General features: G+C 37.5%; 1 protein-coding gene across 1 annotated transcript; it reads right to left on the bottom strand.

Moving 5' to 3' along the window:
• Nucleotides 1-472: 472 nt before the first annotated feature.
• ankrd33ba (ankyrin repeat domain 33ba) lies at nucleotides 473-14543 on the bottom strand. The gene is made up of 4 exons (XM_048175127.1): nucleotides 13582-14543; nucleotides 4723-4852; nucleotides 4372-4512; nucleotides 473-1944 (listed from the first exon to the last, which is right to left on the bottom strand). The coding sequence occupies exons 1-4, from the start codon at nucleotides 13990-13992 to the stop codon at nucleotides 1097-1099; spliced, it is 1530 nt and encodes a 509-aa protein (XP_048031084.1). The 5' UTR covers nucleotides 13993-14543; the 3' UTR covers nucleotides 473-1096.
• Between the last annotated feature and the right edge of the window lie 1768 nt (nucleotides 14544-16311).

The following is a 16311-nucleotide window of genomic DNA, read 5'->3' as shown; positions in this document are numbered from 1 at the left end:
TAAAATAACCATTTTCTAATATATTTTAAAATGTAATTTATTCCTGTGATGCAAAGATGAATTTTCAGCACCATTACTCCAGTCTTCAGTGTCACATTTCCTATTATTATCGATGTTGAAAACAGTTGTCCAATATTTTTGTGTAAACTCTTTCTTTCAAAAAGAAATCTCAGTGATGTCAAATTTTTGAACAGTAGTTTGTACGATTTTAAACCTGAATAAATTTGCTTTGCCACTCATTTTACCTGCCATATAGAACTATTCACTATGACATGCAAAAAAATGCTTAGCCTTTTTTAAGTGTCTCTCCATCAGGCAGCTGTGTAAGTTTGCTGGTCCTTGCTAAATATGCAAAGGCCATTCATTTAGTGTGCGAGTTTATGGGGGGTGGCACATCTTACCTCACTCTCCCCATATAGTAGCAAATACCATTTTGTAAAAGACATTGCATGTTTTTTGTTGAACAGTTATAGTTTCATAACATAGTCATTAAAGAACTTGAACTTAGAGTGCTTTGGTAGTATAAATAATTAGTAGTAAAATACATCTATAGAAAATATCAAACAAGATGCTGATCCATGATACTACACTACTTCGTCTTTCATTACTTGCTGGTGATTGTCTGTAGCATTTGTCTCTGAAATGTGTGCAAATACAGGTATGGCTACTGCCAAAATATTTATAATGTTTAAAAATGAGGTATTGAAAATGTATGTTCGTTAAATACATTCATGATGATTAAATATTGTTAAATCTGAGACCATGCTAGCTAGCATTTGGACAACTCTAAAAGTCAAATAATCCTATTTTAAGGATGTAAACATACAATAGCATCTTGTTTAGTAGTGTACCCATAATAGCTGATCTGATTGGCTAGCTTCCTGTTGCTCCTGCATAGAGATTAAAGGAGCTGTTCACTTTAAATCAATCACTTTACCCCCATTTTAAAGAGGGTAAAAATGAGTTTAGAAGCATTTAACATTACAAAAATGAAGTAGTCTTTTAGACAAAAAACAATAAATAGTAAAATACATTTCCATCCGATATCAAAATTGCATTTCAAGTATCAAATGTTGAGTAGTATGTTTGCACACACTTATTTCCTTTTGCCTGTAGAGAGCTGTCTCTTCGTTATGGCCTCCAGTCTTTTCCTTTCCGCCTCCTCTGCTTTCTTTCGCTCCTCTTTAAGCTCTTTATATCTCCATTTGGGGATCTGAAGGAACTGTTCCTCTTTACAGCTGCTTTTCCGACGCGCTTTCTCCGGCACGTAGGTTGGCGTAGGTGCCTTGGTAATCCTGAGCTTGGGCACCACCATACCTGGCCTAACGCTGCTCCTCCTCAGCAGGTGTAAAGGGAGCAGACTGGTCCTGCGGATGGCCACAGAGGAGGAAGAAGAATCATCTGATTGGGCCTGGGGCTGCAGACTCGCACGGCGATCTTTCGGTTTGGGCACCAGCAGGACCCGGGAGTTCTGGAAAAGACGTTTGTAGTTCTCGAGGCGCTCGGGTCCCAGACCTTTCAGCCGCGCGATGCGTTGTTTCTTTAGTATCTCCTGTACAGAGTAACGCCGTTTTCCCACACAGGGCGGGCTTTCGGGACACACCGTTCGACATGCTGTTGCGATGAACGGACTCCCCAGTGCTGTTGTCATGCGCACCATGTGATCTAGAACCCCGTCCTCTGAAGCCTCTGTGACGTTACTGATGTCAAAGAAGTCACGTATTGTCTCTGACATCTTCTGAATGCAGCCTTTGGGCGTCTGGGCTTTGGCCACCAGCACGGGCAGAAGGGGCCACTCAAGCCGATAGGTGTCACAGAACTGATCCGCACACGGCTGCTGCATCAGCCGCGTCATGGCAAAGGCGGTCTCATAGCGGCTTGTGAAGATGGCCCACTCTCGCGCAGTGAACTTCCTCCCATTGTCCCTGGCGTTCAGATCAGCCCCTGATGGCAAAAAGTAAATGCACTATTGTGATTGGAGTAAAGGCCCAATTTACAATATTCTACAAAATGATGTTTAGTTTTTGGGGGTTTTTTAGCCAAAAATGAAATTACTGACTCTCTCATGTTGTTCTAAACTTATGTGATTATTTTTTTCCATGAATAAAAGTATCAATTTTCAAAGAATAATTACGTAACTCTTGCCATATAATGACCTTTTTTTTTTCTTTAAATCCACAAAAAAGTGGTGCATACGGCTTGTGCACTGCATTATTGCACTACAAAGCCATTTGTTGTTATTCACAGATGATCTTCAGAAAATGTACGATTTTCAGGGAATAAAGAATAATAATGCTAATAATAATAATTTTTTTGTAATAAATATTGTGTAGATGGCTAATTTTATACATAAAATGCAGCTTCACAGGTAAAAAAAAGGTGCATTTACTTTTTCTTTTTCCCAGAATATACTCATTCTTTTGCCATTCTGAATCCATATGCTCTTATTTTTTTCTATGAAACCCCCCCCCCAAATTGTTATGCAGCTCTTGGCATACAACAGGAGTTCATAGGCCACCACCAAACTAAAAGCACCATACGACTATATTACAGATCTTCTGAAGTCAAACAATAACGTCCCCTTGGACGTTCTATCTGACATTTTTTGTCAAAATTGAGTTATTCACATTTTCTTATTCTGTGACAAATTATTTACATTATGTGATGTTTTCTTTAAGTTGTGTACATTTTGGAACTTTTTATTTAGAAAACAAAAATGTTCAGTTTTTGGGGGTTTTTTAGCCAAAAATGAAATTACTGACTCTCACGTTGTTCTAAACTTATGTGATTATTTTTTTCCATGAATAAAATACGGAAGAGGATTAGGGCCAAGCAATAATAAAAAAATAAAACCATCTCAATCAGTTGTTAAATTTCGAGAAAAAACTCGTTAAATTTCGAGAAAAAAGTCGAAATAAAATGTTGAGAATAAACTCATTAAATTACGAGAAAAAACTTGTTAAATTTCGAGAAAAAAGTCGAGATAAAATGTTGAGAATAAACTCGTTAAATTACAAGAAAAAAATCGTTAAATTTCTAGAAAAAAGTCGAAATAAAATGTTGAGAATAAACTCATTAAATTACGAGAAAAAACTCGTTAAATTTCGAGAAAAAAGTCGAGATAAAATGTTGAGAATAAACTCATTAAATTACGAGAAAAAAACTCGTTACATTTCAAGAAAAAAAGTCGAGATAAAGTGTTGAGAATAAAATCGTTAAATTACGAGAAAAAAATCGTTAAATTTCGAGAAAAATGTCGAGATAAAATGTTGAGAATAAAGTCATTAAATTACGAGAAAAAAGTCATTAAATTACGAGAACAAATTCGTTAAATTATGAGAAAAATGTCGTTAAATTTCGAGAAAAAAGTCGAGATAAAATGTTGAGAATAAACTTAAATTATGACTTTATTCTTTATTCTCTTTTTTCTCATAATTTAACGAATTTGTTCTCGTAATTTAACGACATTTTTCTCGTAATTTAATGAGTTTATTCTCAACATTTTATTTCGACTTTTTTCTCGAAATTTAACGAGTTTTTTCTCGAAATTTAACAACTTTAATCTCGAGATGGTTTTAATTTTTTATTATTGCTTGGCCCTAATCCTCTTCCGTAATAAAAGTATCAATTTTCAAAGAATAATTACTAGGGGTGTGACGAGATCTCTAATATGTGACGAGATTTCTCGTAGAGGCGAAAAGTAGTCTCGTGATGTTGCCATGACAGAGTGGTTAGGATGATTAGGAAAGAATATGCCACCGCTTTGTTTACATTACGACTCTCCTGTCATTTTGCTTTGTATTTAAATAAAAAAACATTTAATTCAGTTGGATAACGGTCGCCGCCGCTCCATATTTACAGAGTTACGCGCGATCGTGAAAGTAAACGCGAGCGCACATTCAAACGTGATTTCAAAATCCCCCGCATTGCCGCATGCTCCCTGATGAATGCAAATATCTCTCAATATGAAAGCTATTTTTGGCTGTCTACAAAGGAGTATGGAATAAGTTATTCTATAGCCTTTGGTTCTACCTGCATTCTGAGTAGTTTTGAGATATTGAGCTTCAAAGTTTTAGCATTCCATACTCCTTTGTAGACAGAACATTTTTGTTTTCTAAATAAAATGTCAAGCCTATGAACTCCTGTTGTATGCCAAGAGCTGCATAAAAATTTGTTTTGTTTTTTTTTTACAGAAAAAAATAAGAGCATATGGATTCAGAATGGCAAAAGAATGAGTATATGGCAAAATATTAAATCTGTGGTATGCTATCGCTGTATTGTATCCTTGTCTTGTAGCTAATCATGTAACAGCTGCTTTATATTGTAGTGTTTCCTGGCAGTCTGTTGCGCAGTGATCTGAGGCTCGAGTACCTGCCAGCATCAGGGCTCTGACACATTCCACTCGACCCTGCATAGCAGCTTTCATCAGAGCGGTGAAACCATGGCAGTTCCTCTTCTCGATGTCAAGCCCAGGAAAGTAGTTGAGTAGGTAGTTAGAGATTGTGATGTGACCTGCAATTGTTCAGGAGAATTATGGAAATGCAGTCAACTTTTGAATACATAACCTTTCTAGGGCACTCGGCATTTCAGTTCTAGTAGTATTTTGAAGTTTTCACACTCCATTTACTTTCAATGTTGAGAAACTAGTTACTTAAACTTTATGATGGCAATATAAATGTAAATATGTGCAGGATTGTATTAAGGCTGTCAGATTGTTCTTACCTGCCTGGGCAGCTGTAGTGAGGGCTGTATTGCCCTCGTTGTCCTGCCAGTTCACATCCAGGTGAGGACACTGGGAAAGAGCAATCACAACATCCACGTACCCTTGGTAGCATGCCACTATTAGTCCAGTCTGCAGAGTCAACACACACACAAGGCGATACTGTGAAGAAGTTTCCACCCTGGCCAGAAACATTTACAAGTAGTTGATAAATTTGAGGAAAACCGTCTCAATAAAAGGGCTAAGTATTGACACAGATTTCAGGATTCAAGTAGATTCTGATTCAGAAGCTCTTAGTTTGATTTGATTTTGATTTGTATATACTGTATATCAGGTACAGTACTTCAATTTTTCTTGTGGAAAAACTAAAGCTGTAAACTGTACAGGGAATCCTGTCAGTTACTACAGTACTAAACTATTACAGATAGAATGATATCGGCTAATCAAATGAAGATTGACTAAAACTGATTTATTGATGTTGTGGACCCAGCCTTATCAATTATACCTCAAAAAATCCAGGATAACCACTGTTTACTAAGAAAGATTTTGGATTGCACATCAATGAAAAAAGCTAGTCATGGCTTTGTTGCTGGCCGTGTGAATTTTGAATTCTAATCTGCAGCAGCTTCAACCCTGAATTGCATTGTGATTTCACAGTGTGAAGCTGATGTTTGGGCTTTTTACTGAAGACCTCTGGCATGTCTGTTTCACTCTTCACAGTCAGTCTGTCCTATTTAAGTATGAACAGTAGCAGTGTAGAGCGAAGTGTCAGCAGCCTCTCATCACACTGAAACACAGCTGGAGGCTGCTGACTAAAAATAAACCCTGGACAAGCTCATTTTACACGGCTATGACAATGCTTCCAGTTGCTGCACGTCAGATGCTGTGTTTACAGTGAAGCCTGTCATTTTTCTTGATGTTTCCAGTTTAATATACAGAGACAACTGTGAGTAAGCCGGTTAATTCCCTTGAAAAGGGCATTTGCTGTGGTTCTGTGGCACTTATCAAAACATTGCTCTATTTGAGAATCCCAACCAGTTACACTGACGCAACCAATAATGTGAATTTGGGGCAGGACTGTTCAGGGGAAACCTGTTTAGAAATAGTCACTGGGTCTCATTCACTAATAATTGCCTGGATTATTCATATTTATATGCACAGGAAAACTTCTCACTAAATATTTCCACCCAATTCACAACATGTACATATTTGTTCTTAACCTTGTTGTAATGTTAATGAATTTGGAGTATTCCAAATGAGCAACAGCAAATCCAATGTAAATAATTTGCATAAAACACGCCCAAACCATCTCCATATTAGGGCTTTCTGCACAAACTTTCCTTTACAGCCTTGCGCCACTCTTAAAGGGTTAGTTCACCCAAAAATGAAAATTCTGTCATTTATTACTTACCCTCATGTCGTTTCACACCCGTAAGACCTTCGTTAATCTTTGGAACACAAATTAAGATATTTTAGTTGAAATCCGATAGCTCCGTGAGGCCTGAATAGGGAGCAATGGACACTTCCTCTCTCAAGATCCATAAAGGTACTAAAAACATATTTAAGTCAGTTCATGTGAGTACAGTGGCTCAATATTAATATTATAAAGCGAAGAGAATACTTTTGGTGCGGCAAAAAAACAAAATAACGACTTATTTAGTGATGACCGATTTCAAAACAATGCTTCAGAAAGCATCGGAGCACTCCATTGTGAATCTGTGTGTCGAATCTGCAGTTCGGAGCGCCAAAGTCACGTGATTTCAGCAGTTTGGCGGTTTGACCCGCGATCCGATTCATGATTCGATACACTGATTCATTTATGCTCCGAATCTTCCTGAAGCATTGTTTTGAAATCGGTCATCACTAAATAAGTCGTTATTTTGTTTTTTGCCGCACCAAAAGTATTCTCGTCGCTTTATAATATTAATATTGAACCACTGTACTCACATGAACTGATTTAAATATGTTTTTAGTACCTTTATGGATCTTGAGAGAGGAAGTGACATTGCTCCCTATGGAGGCCTCACAGAGCCATCGGATTTCAACTAAATATCTTAATTTGTGTTCCAAAGATTAACGAAGGTCTTACGGGTGTGAAACGACATGAGGGTAAGTAATAAATGACAGAATTTTCATTTTTGGGTGAACTAACCCTTTAACAAACATACTGTATGATGCTCTCTAAAAAGAGAGTATATGCAAGATCATCGAGCAATGTGCCATCCCTAAAACTAGTTCAAACACTAATAAACACCTTTAATATCAACACACACATATATAAGGCCACCCAGAATATGTTTTTTGCATACATGTGGTTGCAGTTGATCGTAAATTTAGAATAAATTTTAGTATGAAAGTTGCAAATTTGTGAGTATGCACGGTTAATAAATGAGACCCAGTGTATTTTTCAATTCCATTTGGTGCCACTAGAGGCATGGAAGTAACACACTTCACCTTTAAAGCAGAGAGCAGAACTTATTTTGGGTTCACAGGCTTTTTTGGTAATAATAATAACATTCTTGCTAATGTTTGAATAACTGTGTCAATGTGTAAAAACAGTGGTTCTTCAAAACATTCCAGGTTTTTGTCCTTCTGCAAAATACTTTCAAGAGACTTTGAGCAATTAGAACAGAAATATCAACCTGACTAAATTACGTCATACCTATGAACGTAATAAAGGTTGCATCAAAGGTTGTAGAAAGGATGACTTAAAGAAAGAGTTCATTTAGAAACAAAAATTCTGTAACTATGTCTGAGAAATCCTTGTTAATACTCGAGTTCAACTCACTGTCTCCATGATCCAGTCACAACATTTATCAAATTAAAGGGATAGTTCACCCAAATCATTTTCTCATCCTTATGTCATTCCAAATCCGTGTGACTTGCTTCCCAGATAGCAACATTGTGTTGGCCCAGATCTGGTCTACATCTGGCACATGTGGAATGATGATCTGTCCCACATGCTGTAGGGAATGATGACCCTTGAGTGGACCGCTCCTGTTTGGCCACAAGCAAGCCATAGCAATGCCAAACGTCAGTCAAAAGCAAAGAAATAATCCTAAACTGGACCTTATCTGAGCCACAAGTTATCTCAGCCTTAATAAGCCTGTTAACAAGCATAATCACTGAAGGAAAGAAGAGAACAGAAAAAGAAATGAGCAAAAACACAAGAACTACAACTGACTGCCAGCCACAGCCTTCGATGAAATCAACTGAAGCTAAAAGACATTAAATCTCTCAAGATCTCAGCAGAGGAGGATTAAACAACTCCACGAACAGTATTACCAGCTTCACTTATTACTAATCAGACTGACTTTATTTCTTTTAGACATTTACAGTTCTGAGAATTAACAGTGGTTTAACTCTAATGTGTTTCATTTGAAATCACCATAATGGTGATTAGTGTTTCTCTACAGTTGGGCTCTTAACTCTAATTATATGTTATTTGGCTGCTATGAAAGTGAGTTTGTTAAACACATTTGCAGTAGCAAAGAAAGCAGATTGGGGCAGATTTCAGACTGTCTCGCTTTTTTTCATGTTATCTTACGTAACCCTCGCTCCAGACCAAGACGATATAAATCCAATTCAGCTATGTGTATATTCTGCATCAGGTCCGTAACTAGCTGGCATGTCTGTTTTTCCTATGTGGAGAAGTGTATTAAATTTATTAAAGTATAAATCCTTTAGCCTTTATAGTTCTGTTGTATTTGTTTTATGTTTGTTCTGAGAATAGACATAACTTTCTTTTCCTCACCGGAATTCCTCCAAAACATTCTATATTCGGAGGCAGTAAATACTACAAAGATAGCATTCTATGCATATGTTAAGTCAAAATTAGAGCGCCACCCTCAGGCTGAATAACACAACCTCAGCCAAAAGTGTGTCTGCATGTGTTCAGCGATTAGAATATAAAGCTTACAATATGTTTATCATAAACTAGAGCTAAGACCCAGAATCTGTCCTACCGAAATTTACAGTCAGGAGCCGCTACTGCACAAAAGTATTATATGGGTTTAGAAATCTTGTAATATTGCACATGAAATTGTATGGACTATTTTTATTGTGCTTTTTGGATAAACCATTGTTCTATGATAAAAGAGAAGTGTAAAATGTCTCCTTTAGTCTTTTATGCAACAACAACAACAAAACAGCATACAAGTGTGGAACGACATGAGGGTGAGTAAATAATTTCCATTTTCAGTGTTCCTTTGGGGAAATAATTGCATTTTCACTTTTTTATATGTTTTGTATGACTGTCAACAAGCAATACAGTTCATAGGCAGATTTATTAAACTGTTAAAATTTAATTTAGGACACAACCCATTTCTCTTAATCTGCACCTTTATATCAAATAAAATTTTTATTACAAATGTAGACATGTGTTGGGGTAATCGGTGGCCTGGTTGACTCTTAAAATAGAAAGGATTAGCCTTGTGAGCCATTGAATGAAAAAGGAGTTACAGGATTTGTCCTCCAGTTCAGCTTTGGCAATGAAGACAAAATATGGTGTCTATGATACTTCTAATAAAAAACATTATGGGTGTATTTGTGGGTATCGTATTTGTGAGTGTGAAATGCAAAGTATAATCTCAATACTGTACTATACTATGCACTATACTAGGTATTAAAGTATTTTGTTATGAACATTAGATTGTTTCACTAAAGGTGACAAGGTTTTTAGGATAAACAATAGTATATAACAGACTGGTAGGAAAAAAACACACTGAAAGAGAAGCTGTCCTAAAAAAGTGTGAGCAAGCTGGCCTGGATTTGATCATATCATGTCAGTCTGGCTGTGAATCATTGAAGTGCCAGAAAACAGGTCAGTGGGTAACATTTATCCACAGATGTTCCATCAATGACTTGATATTACATCAGTGCTGAGCTCAAAGTGATCCTGACGCATTCATCAACTGGAAAGCACTACCTGCACAGCAGAGTGTAAATGAAATGCCTTGAATCTGCCAGAAAGTTGTCAGTTAAGCTGACTAAATTTACTTCCCCACTAGGCCCGTTATATTTGTTGTTGTAGTTTAATAGTATTATACTGTTTTTCTTCCAACAAATGCGATCCAGCCCAGCCACAGGTTTGCAAGAACAAGTGCACTGAACTCCTGGTAATATTAGTTGCATGGTAAACAGGATGTTAGGGGTCATGTGCATGTATGTATAAGTAATGGAAAATACAGATGGGCTTGAAAATGCAGATGTTATGCATCCTGTAATGATATTAACAGTACACTCAAAAGAGGTCTTTAAATCAGAAGCACTGCTTAGATATTGTTCTGATGCTTCATAATGTAAGTTTAGTGATATAATCACATTGAAAGACATAGCATATTATACAGTGGTTACTTCTGGTCCGCAAATATATATCCATACATATATATACTGTTTATTTTTTTATTTATTTTTTTTGCCATGTCATTTGGTCCAGGAAGGGATATTGACTAATAACCTCATTTACAGCATTACACCATGCAGAGATGGTCTCAGATGAACAGAGCACATGCTGAAACTATTAGTGGGGAAATCCTGTGCCTGTTGCTCTGAACAGTCCTGTATAGAAGAGTGATGAGAGACAAGATAAGAGAAGAGCCTGTGTGAAGTGGAGCCCTTGAGGTTCCTCACAAGCATTCTAGTCATTCTTCTAGAGCTCTGTCTGTTAGGGACTATCAGGACTGCATTAGCCATGACATCATATCAGCTCCTCTTTATGGAGTGTATCGATTTTATGTTTTTTAGACACATTCTCTAAAATCCAAGCTTTTAAGTTGTAACATGATACATTCTGAACTGTCGAGGCCTCAAGCTCTGGGAGGTGATGTCACTCAGGGACTCATTTTTGCGAGGAATAACCAGGATTGTGCTAGAAAGAGTAAAGGCAGGAGACTTGTTCTTGTGACTGTGCAACTCCATTATTAAACCCTCCAGGCCTGCAAATTATTTGTGCGTTATTCGTATACACTTTGCACTACATGTGTTTCGCGTTTAGCTTTTATACAATGCAATTATCCCACAACACATGCCTTAGAGGTCCCAGCAGTCTGCCAGAATCAAACCTGAAACTTTATGCTTGATGTTCATGTAAAATTGACTTTCTGACATTTGCAGACTTTTTTTTAGAGAAACGTTATAAAGCTACCACATTCACACCACAATAGCAATCACACTGCCCTAACAAGAAGTGTTAGCTTTTGTTGGATCAGTGTGTTATGTCATTTGTTGAGGCAGTGTGAATTGGCCTTAATATAAGTTATTGTGACTAACACCATTAAACTAGGTTAAGTAGGTTACTTTAAATGGGTATCTTGAACGTTATATAAATGTTAATTCGAGTTTTGGCAGAAGATAGAGCCTCGAGGCTCCACATAATCAATGTGGTCAGCCTTTGCATTGCTAAATTTATTTTTAAATTTAAAAAAAAAAAAAAAATTTAAACTTATACATAATTAATTAAGCTCCCAGATCTTTTTAAAAAGGTATTTACACCTACAAATAATATTAAAGTAAAATATTTAAACTAGTTCTGTTTCGTATGTGTGATAATAAAATTCATACAATTCGTAAAATTTCCAGCAGCCTATGTTTTATTTGTAACATTTCTTGTTAAAGCTGCAGTCCGTGATTTTTCCTCTTTGTCGCCATCTCTGTTTGAAACCTGCAATTGCAGTCATATGCGGAACAGTTATCTGTACGTGCGTTGTGCCTCGAATCTAATGCTTGCTGTCAGTCACCGCACCGGTGTGGATCAGGGGCGGCGCCAGCCGATTTTGCCGGGGCTTCAGCCCCGAATGTTTTGAGTCAAGCCCCGAATGTAATGATTGTCACTGAGCAAATATGAAACTGGACAATAGCCTATGTAAACCCTCGAAATCACAAGTTACTTTATTTCATTGCGGTTTGGCTTTGCATATACTGCATACAGCCTGTAAAAAATAGACCTTAAAATAATCTAGCCTATAGAATACATTTCTTTGCTATATAACAACTGATATGACAACTTTAGCACATTTATCAGCTATACATTCATTCAGTGTTTCCCATTAATGACCCTCTGCTGCCGCCACCGTTTCATAATGAACTGAAAATGTAAAACATACTACGTTTGCCAACGAGCTAAAATCGAAACCGTGATATGGCTTTGTGCCTTTATAAAACAGCAAAAGACAGTGATTAAGTATATATACAGTCTGTCTGTGCTGTGTGTTAAAGAGAAGTGAGCACATTTGCGTACGCGATCAGCTGGTGATCTGGTGATCAAAATAAAAGCTCAAGGATTTATCTTTTTAAAAGAAATGAGTACAAAAGTATTGTAAAAAGATGTTTGTACCCTTTTTAATGTCCAGGTACAAGTCAATGCTGTTTCTTTGGTGAATTTGCACACATGGGTTGAAGCTCTTAATTTTGAGTTTCCAGAGTGCACCAGATTGATGCATTTAACCTTAAAATGTACAAATTTTTCTTACGGGGGGGCATGCCCCCGGACCCCCCTAGAGCTGGTACATCCAACAAAGTTTTACAAATTGAAGTGTCAAATAATGTACATTTTCTGAACAAGAATATGACGACAAAAGCTCCTTTCATGTCAGTAAAGCTGTTAATAGAAAATTAAAATGTATTTGGACAAATATAGATTTGGGCTAAGCCCCGAATGTTTACAATGTCTGGCTCCGCCCCTGGTGTGGATACTGAACTTCAGAATCACAGATTCTGCATCTTGAAAGTATGACCAATATAAGAATTTTCACTGGAAAATATCATCTGAACAAGTAAGTAACATGTCTGCCACTTTTGTTCTGACCAACTGAGGAAAAAAGCATTAGGCCTACAATAAATTGCGCTGCCAATGATGATTAAATCTAACAATCGATTAGCTCGGATCATGCCAAACCATGCAAATTATTATTAGCCTACTGTTATATTGTTCATAAATTGTTAATGTTAACAACATCAGTATTGCGTGACTATGTGTATATTAGCGTTACCTGTAGATATCAATTTCTGTAGCCACTCCACAGTCCAAAGTCTTTTGATTTTTGACTACGGATGTATCTCCAGTTGTCACTGATGATTGTCATTTGTATCTTTCTGGATTATAATCCGCCATCAAAATGATAAGTTTAATTATTTCAGATGCTGTGAGAACGAACAGGCTATAAATGTGCCGCTACCAGCAGCGTCCTCACGTGATAAAACCGACTAGCCTGGACTCCTTCTTTCTGTTTACGGACGTGATGTAATGACGCACAGACGAACTGCTGCATGCTCGAATTTCCCGCGGAAATCCACCATGTTGCTCTTATTTTAAAACATTGTTACAAGCTTACCATTGTGAATCGAGACAAGATAATTCGATAGTTTTGAACACTGACTGGTTATGTACTTGCTCAAAAATTGATTTTGGATCATTTTTAACCCAAAAAAGTTACGGACTGCAGCTTTAAAGTAATTTCTCTTCTCCCCATCAGTCAAATCCTCATTTGACTCCAAATGAGTCAATTATCGATTCTCGGCTCATTAAGAATCGATTTGAAAATGTTCGAACGAGACGGCAGCACCCTGGACTGGTGAGTTGGATTAGTTGGACAGATCCGAAAAGATCTAATGTAATTACTCTGACCGACTCCAACCCCCCTGATTCAGTCCAATCCGTAAACGAATCGTTCATATCGGTTTTGTGAACGGTTCAACCGATTAACTGAAAAAACTCCGACTCAATAGAACGATTCGTTCACGAATCACGAATCGTTGTTAAACACTTCGTAGCATTGTGATGTATCTTGTGTACTGTAAAGTGTTACAACACTTAATTTCATTAAGTTCATTTAATTTGTGTTTGCTGTTCATAAACGACTTACTCTTTTGTTTCTGTCCGTCTCCTGAACGTCCTCCTCCGTAACACCTTGTCTAATCATGAGTTTCACTATGAGCGCGTTGTTTTTGCAACACGCTTGAAAAAAGGTCAGCGGTGCTGGACTCTCCGGGGAAGGTGTTCTCTCGGAGTCAGCAAAGTCATCGTCCGGTGGATAAAAGGAGTCGTCTGAGACGATACTCCTGGTATCCGGCAGTTCTGAGAAGTCATCCAAGTCATCGATATCCTCATCCACCTCGCACGTGCCGAGATATTCATCATAATCGTCATCCCCCGCGCGATCAGGTGATTCCTCCACGATAGTGGGACAGTTCTGGGCGCTCTTAACATGTTTAAGTGGTTTGACTTTTCCTGGAGATGATCCTCCGCCATCCCTGCTGTCCGTTATCAGAACCATTTAACCCCTATAGGATAAAATCCTCAAATCATGCGGATCAAACACCTCCTGGTCTCCTTCGGCTGCATTTAGGTACGTTAAAGTCATAGATACCAAATTAGCAAAAATGCTATTAAAAAAATAAAACGTTTAATCTCCAAACTGAGGTTCAAATCTTCTTTTAAATACCTGCGTCGTCATTTTGCCCCACTCATATAGATTATAAATGCAGTTATTGTCCATATAATGATACCTTACCGTAGTTTTATCAGCTCATTCAATAACTTCATGTCTCTATAACGCGAAATGTCAATGTAGTGTTCCTCAGCAACACCCGGACACGATCACAAACTCATGTGGAAACCGAAAATTCCAAATAATAAATATTTGCAGTTCCATGAAATGTGAAACAATCTTCAGAATGTCGCAATTTCTTCACTGGAAAAACTTTTCAGATATTGTGATGTTCCCAAAAAAGCAGCCTTGAGAGTGGAAACGCGGGATATTCCAGCAGAAGATAAGAGGAGAAATAGACGCGTGCGCTACAAAACTCTGCCTCCATAATCCGATTAGATGCCCTCCTCTCTCTCTCTCTCTCTCTCTCTCTCTCTCTCTCTCTCTCTCCTTCCCTCTCTCTCTCCCTCTCTATTATAGTTTTGCATATATGGGTCAATTTATTTTTTTCCCCCAGATCTATTTACGTATTTAAAAATACATGGTAATACTAACATTTAAAATGACACACATTTAAATCTTACACACACACACACACACACACACACACACACACACAAAGAGACAAGGCTGCTGAAAATTGTAATTTCAGGAAAGTACAAAGTTTTGTTTACCATCATGGGGTTTTCTCTGAGTGAGTGTGGCGTGTTGGGGATGTCCCTAACTCTCACAATAGCGGGGTAATTAATCAACTTTCCAACACTTTTTTTTTTTCCTTTTTCACATTTGTTAGACTAGACATCTTCAGAAACTGTAAGACCTTGGATGGCCTCTATCATCTAAGCTTTCTTCACTCCAGTCCTATTCAAATGATGTCATTCACATTTCACTTCTGAAAACAAGCTTGTCACTTTCAAATTAAAAAATCAGCTCTTTTTAGGGAAGTTACACCATTCACACCCAAACTTCTCACAAACGCCTCTAAGACACATATTATAGCTAATGTGTGTGCACTATTACAAGCTCAAGCTTTTTCCACAATTAACACTCCCATTTCCTCGGAGTTCTTAGATAAGTGCCATAATTGCTGTGTCTAATTAGTGAGTCGTTTAGCCCTGAACAGCTGGGAGCTTGGGCTCCAGCCCCTTCACTTGCAGCTGTGATCTTATCAGTCAAGTATACATACAGCGCAACAGTCCACACTGCTTTATATGCTTGTGCTCGACCGTTAAACATCTTTGATAGAGGAAGTACTGTGGTTTTAAAAAAAGTCAACTGTGCTGCCAAAAATGAGTAACTGCCATGGCATGGCTATCAGTTTACGGCAAATGACGCAATTGTATTCACATGCTTCACACTATGCTATATATCCCACTATATACTATGTATCACAACTATACTACACCATAGTCCTGTAATATTAAATATGTATTAATGCTACAATTGACAGCATTTGTGGCATAATGCTGATTATCACAACAACAACTTATTCCCACTTGTCCCACCTTTAAAAAAAGAAGCAAAAATCTGGGATACAGTGTGGCACTGTGCATAGAGCCAATCTGCAAACATTAAAATACTCACTGTTTCAGTAGTATAGCTACAAGACATGAACAATATTAGTGTTAACATGATTTTAGTGGGAAAAATCACTTCCTAACCTTTTCTGTGTAACATTATTATCTAATTTTACAACTCCACATGCCACAAACCCTAAACCTCCCAAAACGGTTGTAAAATTATGGTTTAAACAGCTTTACAGCTCAAATAGTACAAAAGTTTTAACAGAAGAAGTGCTTTTGAAAATGATAAATTAAAAATTATTATTTTAATTCTTCCAGAAATTAGCCACATTCAATTTTTGCTTCTTCTTTAGAGAAAATGAGGGACGAGTTGAAATGATTATTTGTGAGAATCAACCTCATTTGGATTGAGTTGTTAAAGGGAACTGATTGTCATCTCTCTTATAAATAAAAGAAGCCATGCTGCTCCTTAGCTACTTCGGCTTAGACAATTTCATTAGCTCAGCACTCTGGCCTGCTTAGCTTAATAAATCCCCCAGGAGCTGATCAAGAGGGGAGAACTTTGTGCCGAGTAAAAGTTCATGTGGGATCCTCTGTCGAGCATCCATAAGCACCTGGATAGACCCTTGGCCAGCAAGCTTTC

The sequence above is a fragment of the Megalobrama amblycephala genome, linkage group LG22, assembly GCF_018812025.1.
Source record: "Megalobrama amblycephala isolate DHTTF-2021 linkage group LG22, ASM1881202v1, whole genome shotgun sequence".
In the NCBI taxonomy this organism is placed as follows: domain Eukaryota; kingdom Metazoa; phylum Chordata; class Actinopteri; order Cypriniformes; family Xenocyprididae; genus Megalobrama; species Megalobrama amblycephala.
The sequence above is the reverse complement of the archived record's forward strand: the minus strand, read 5'-3'. Positions and strand labels throughout refer to the sequence as shown.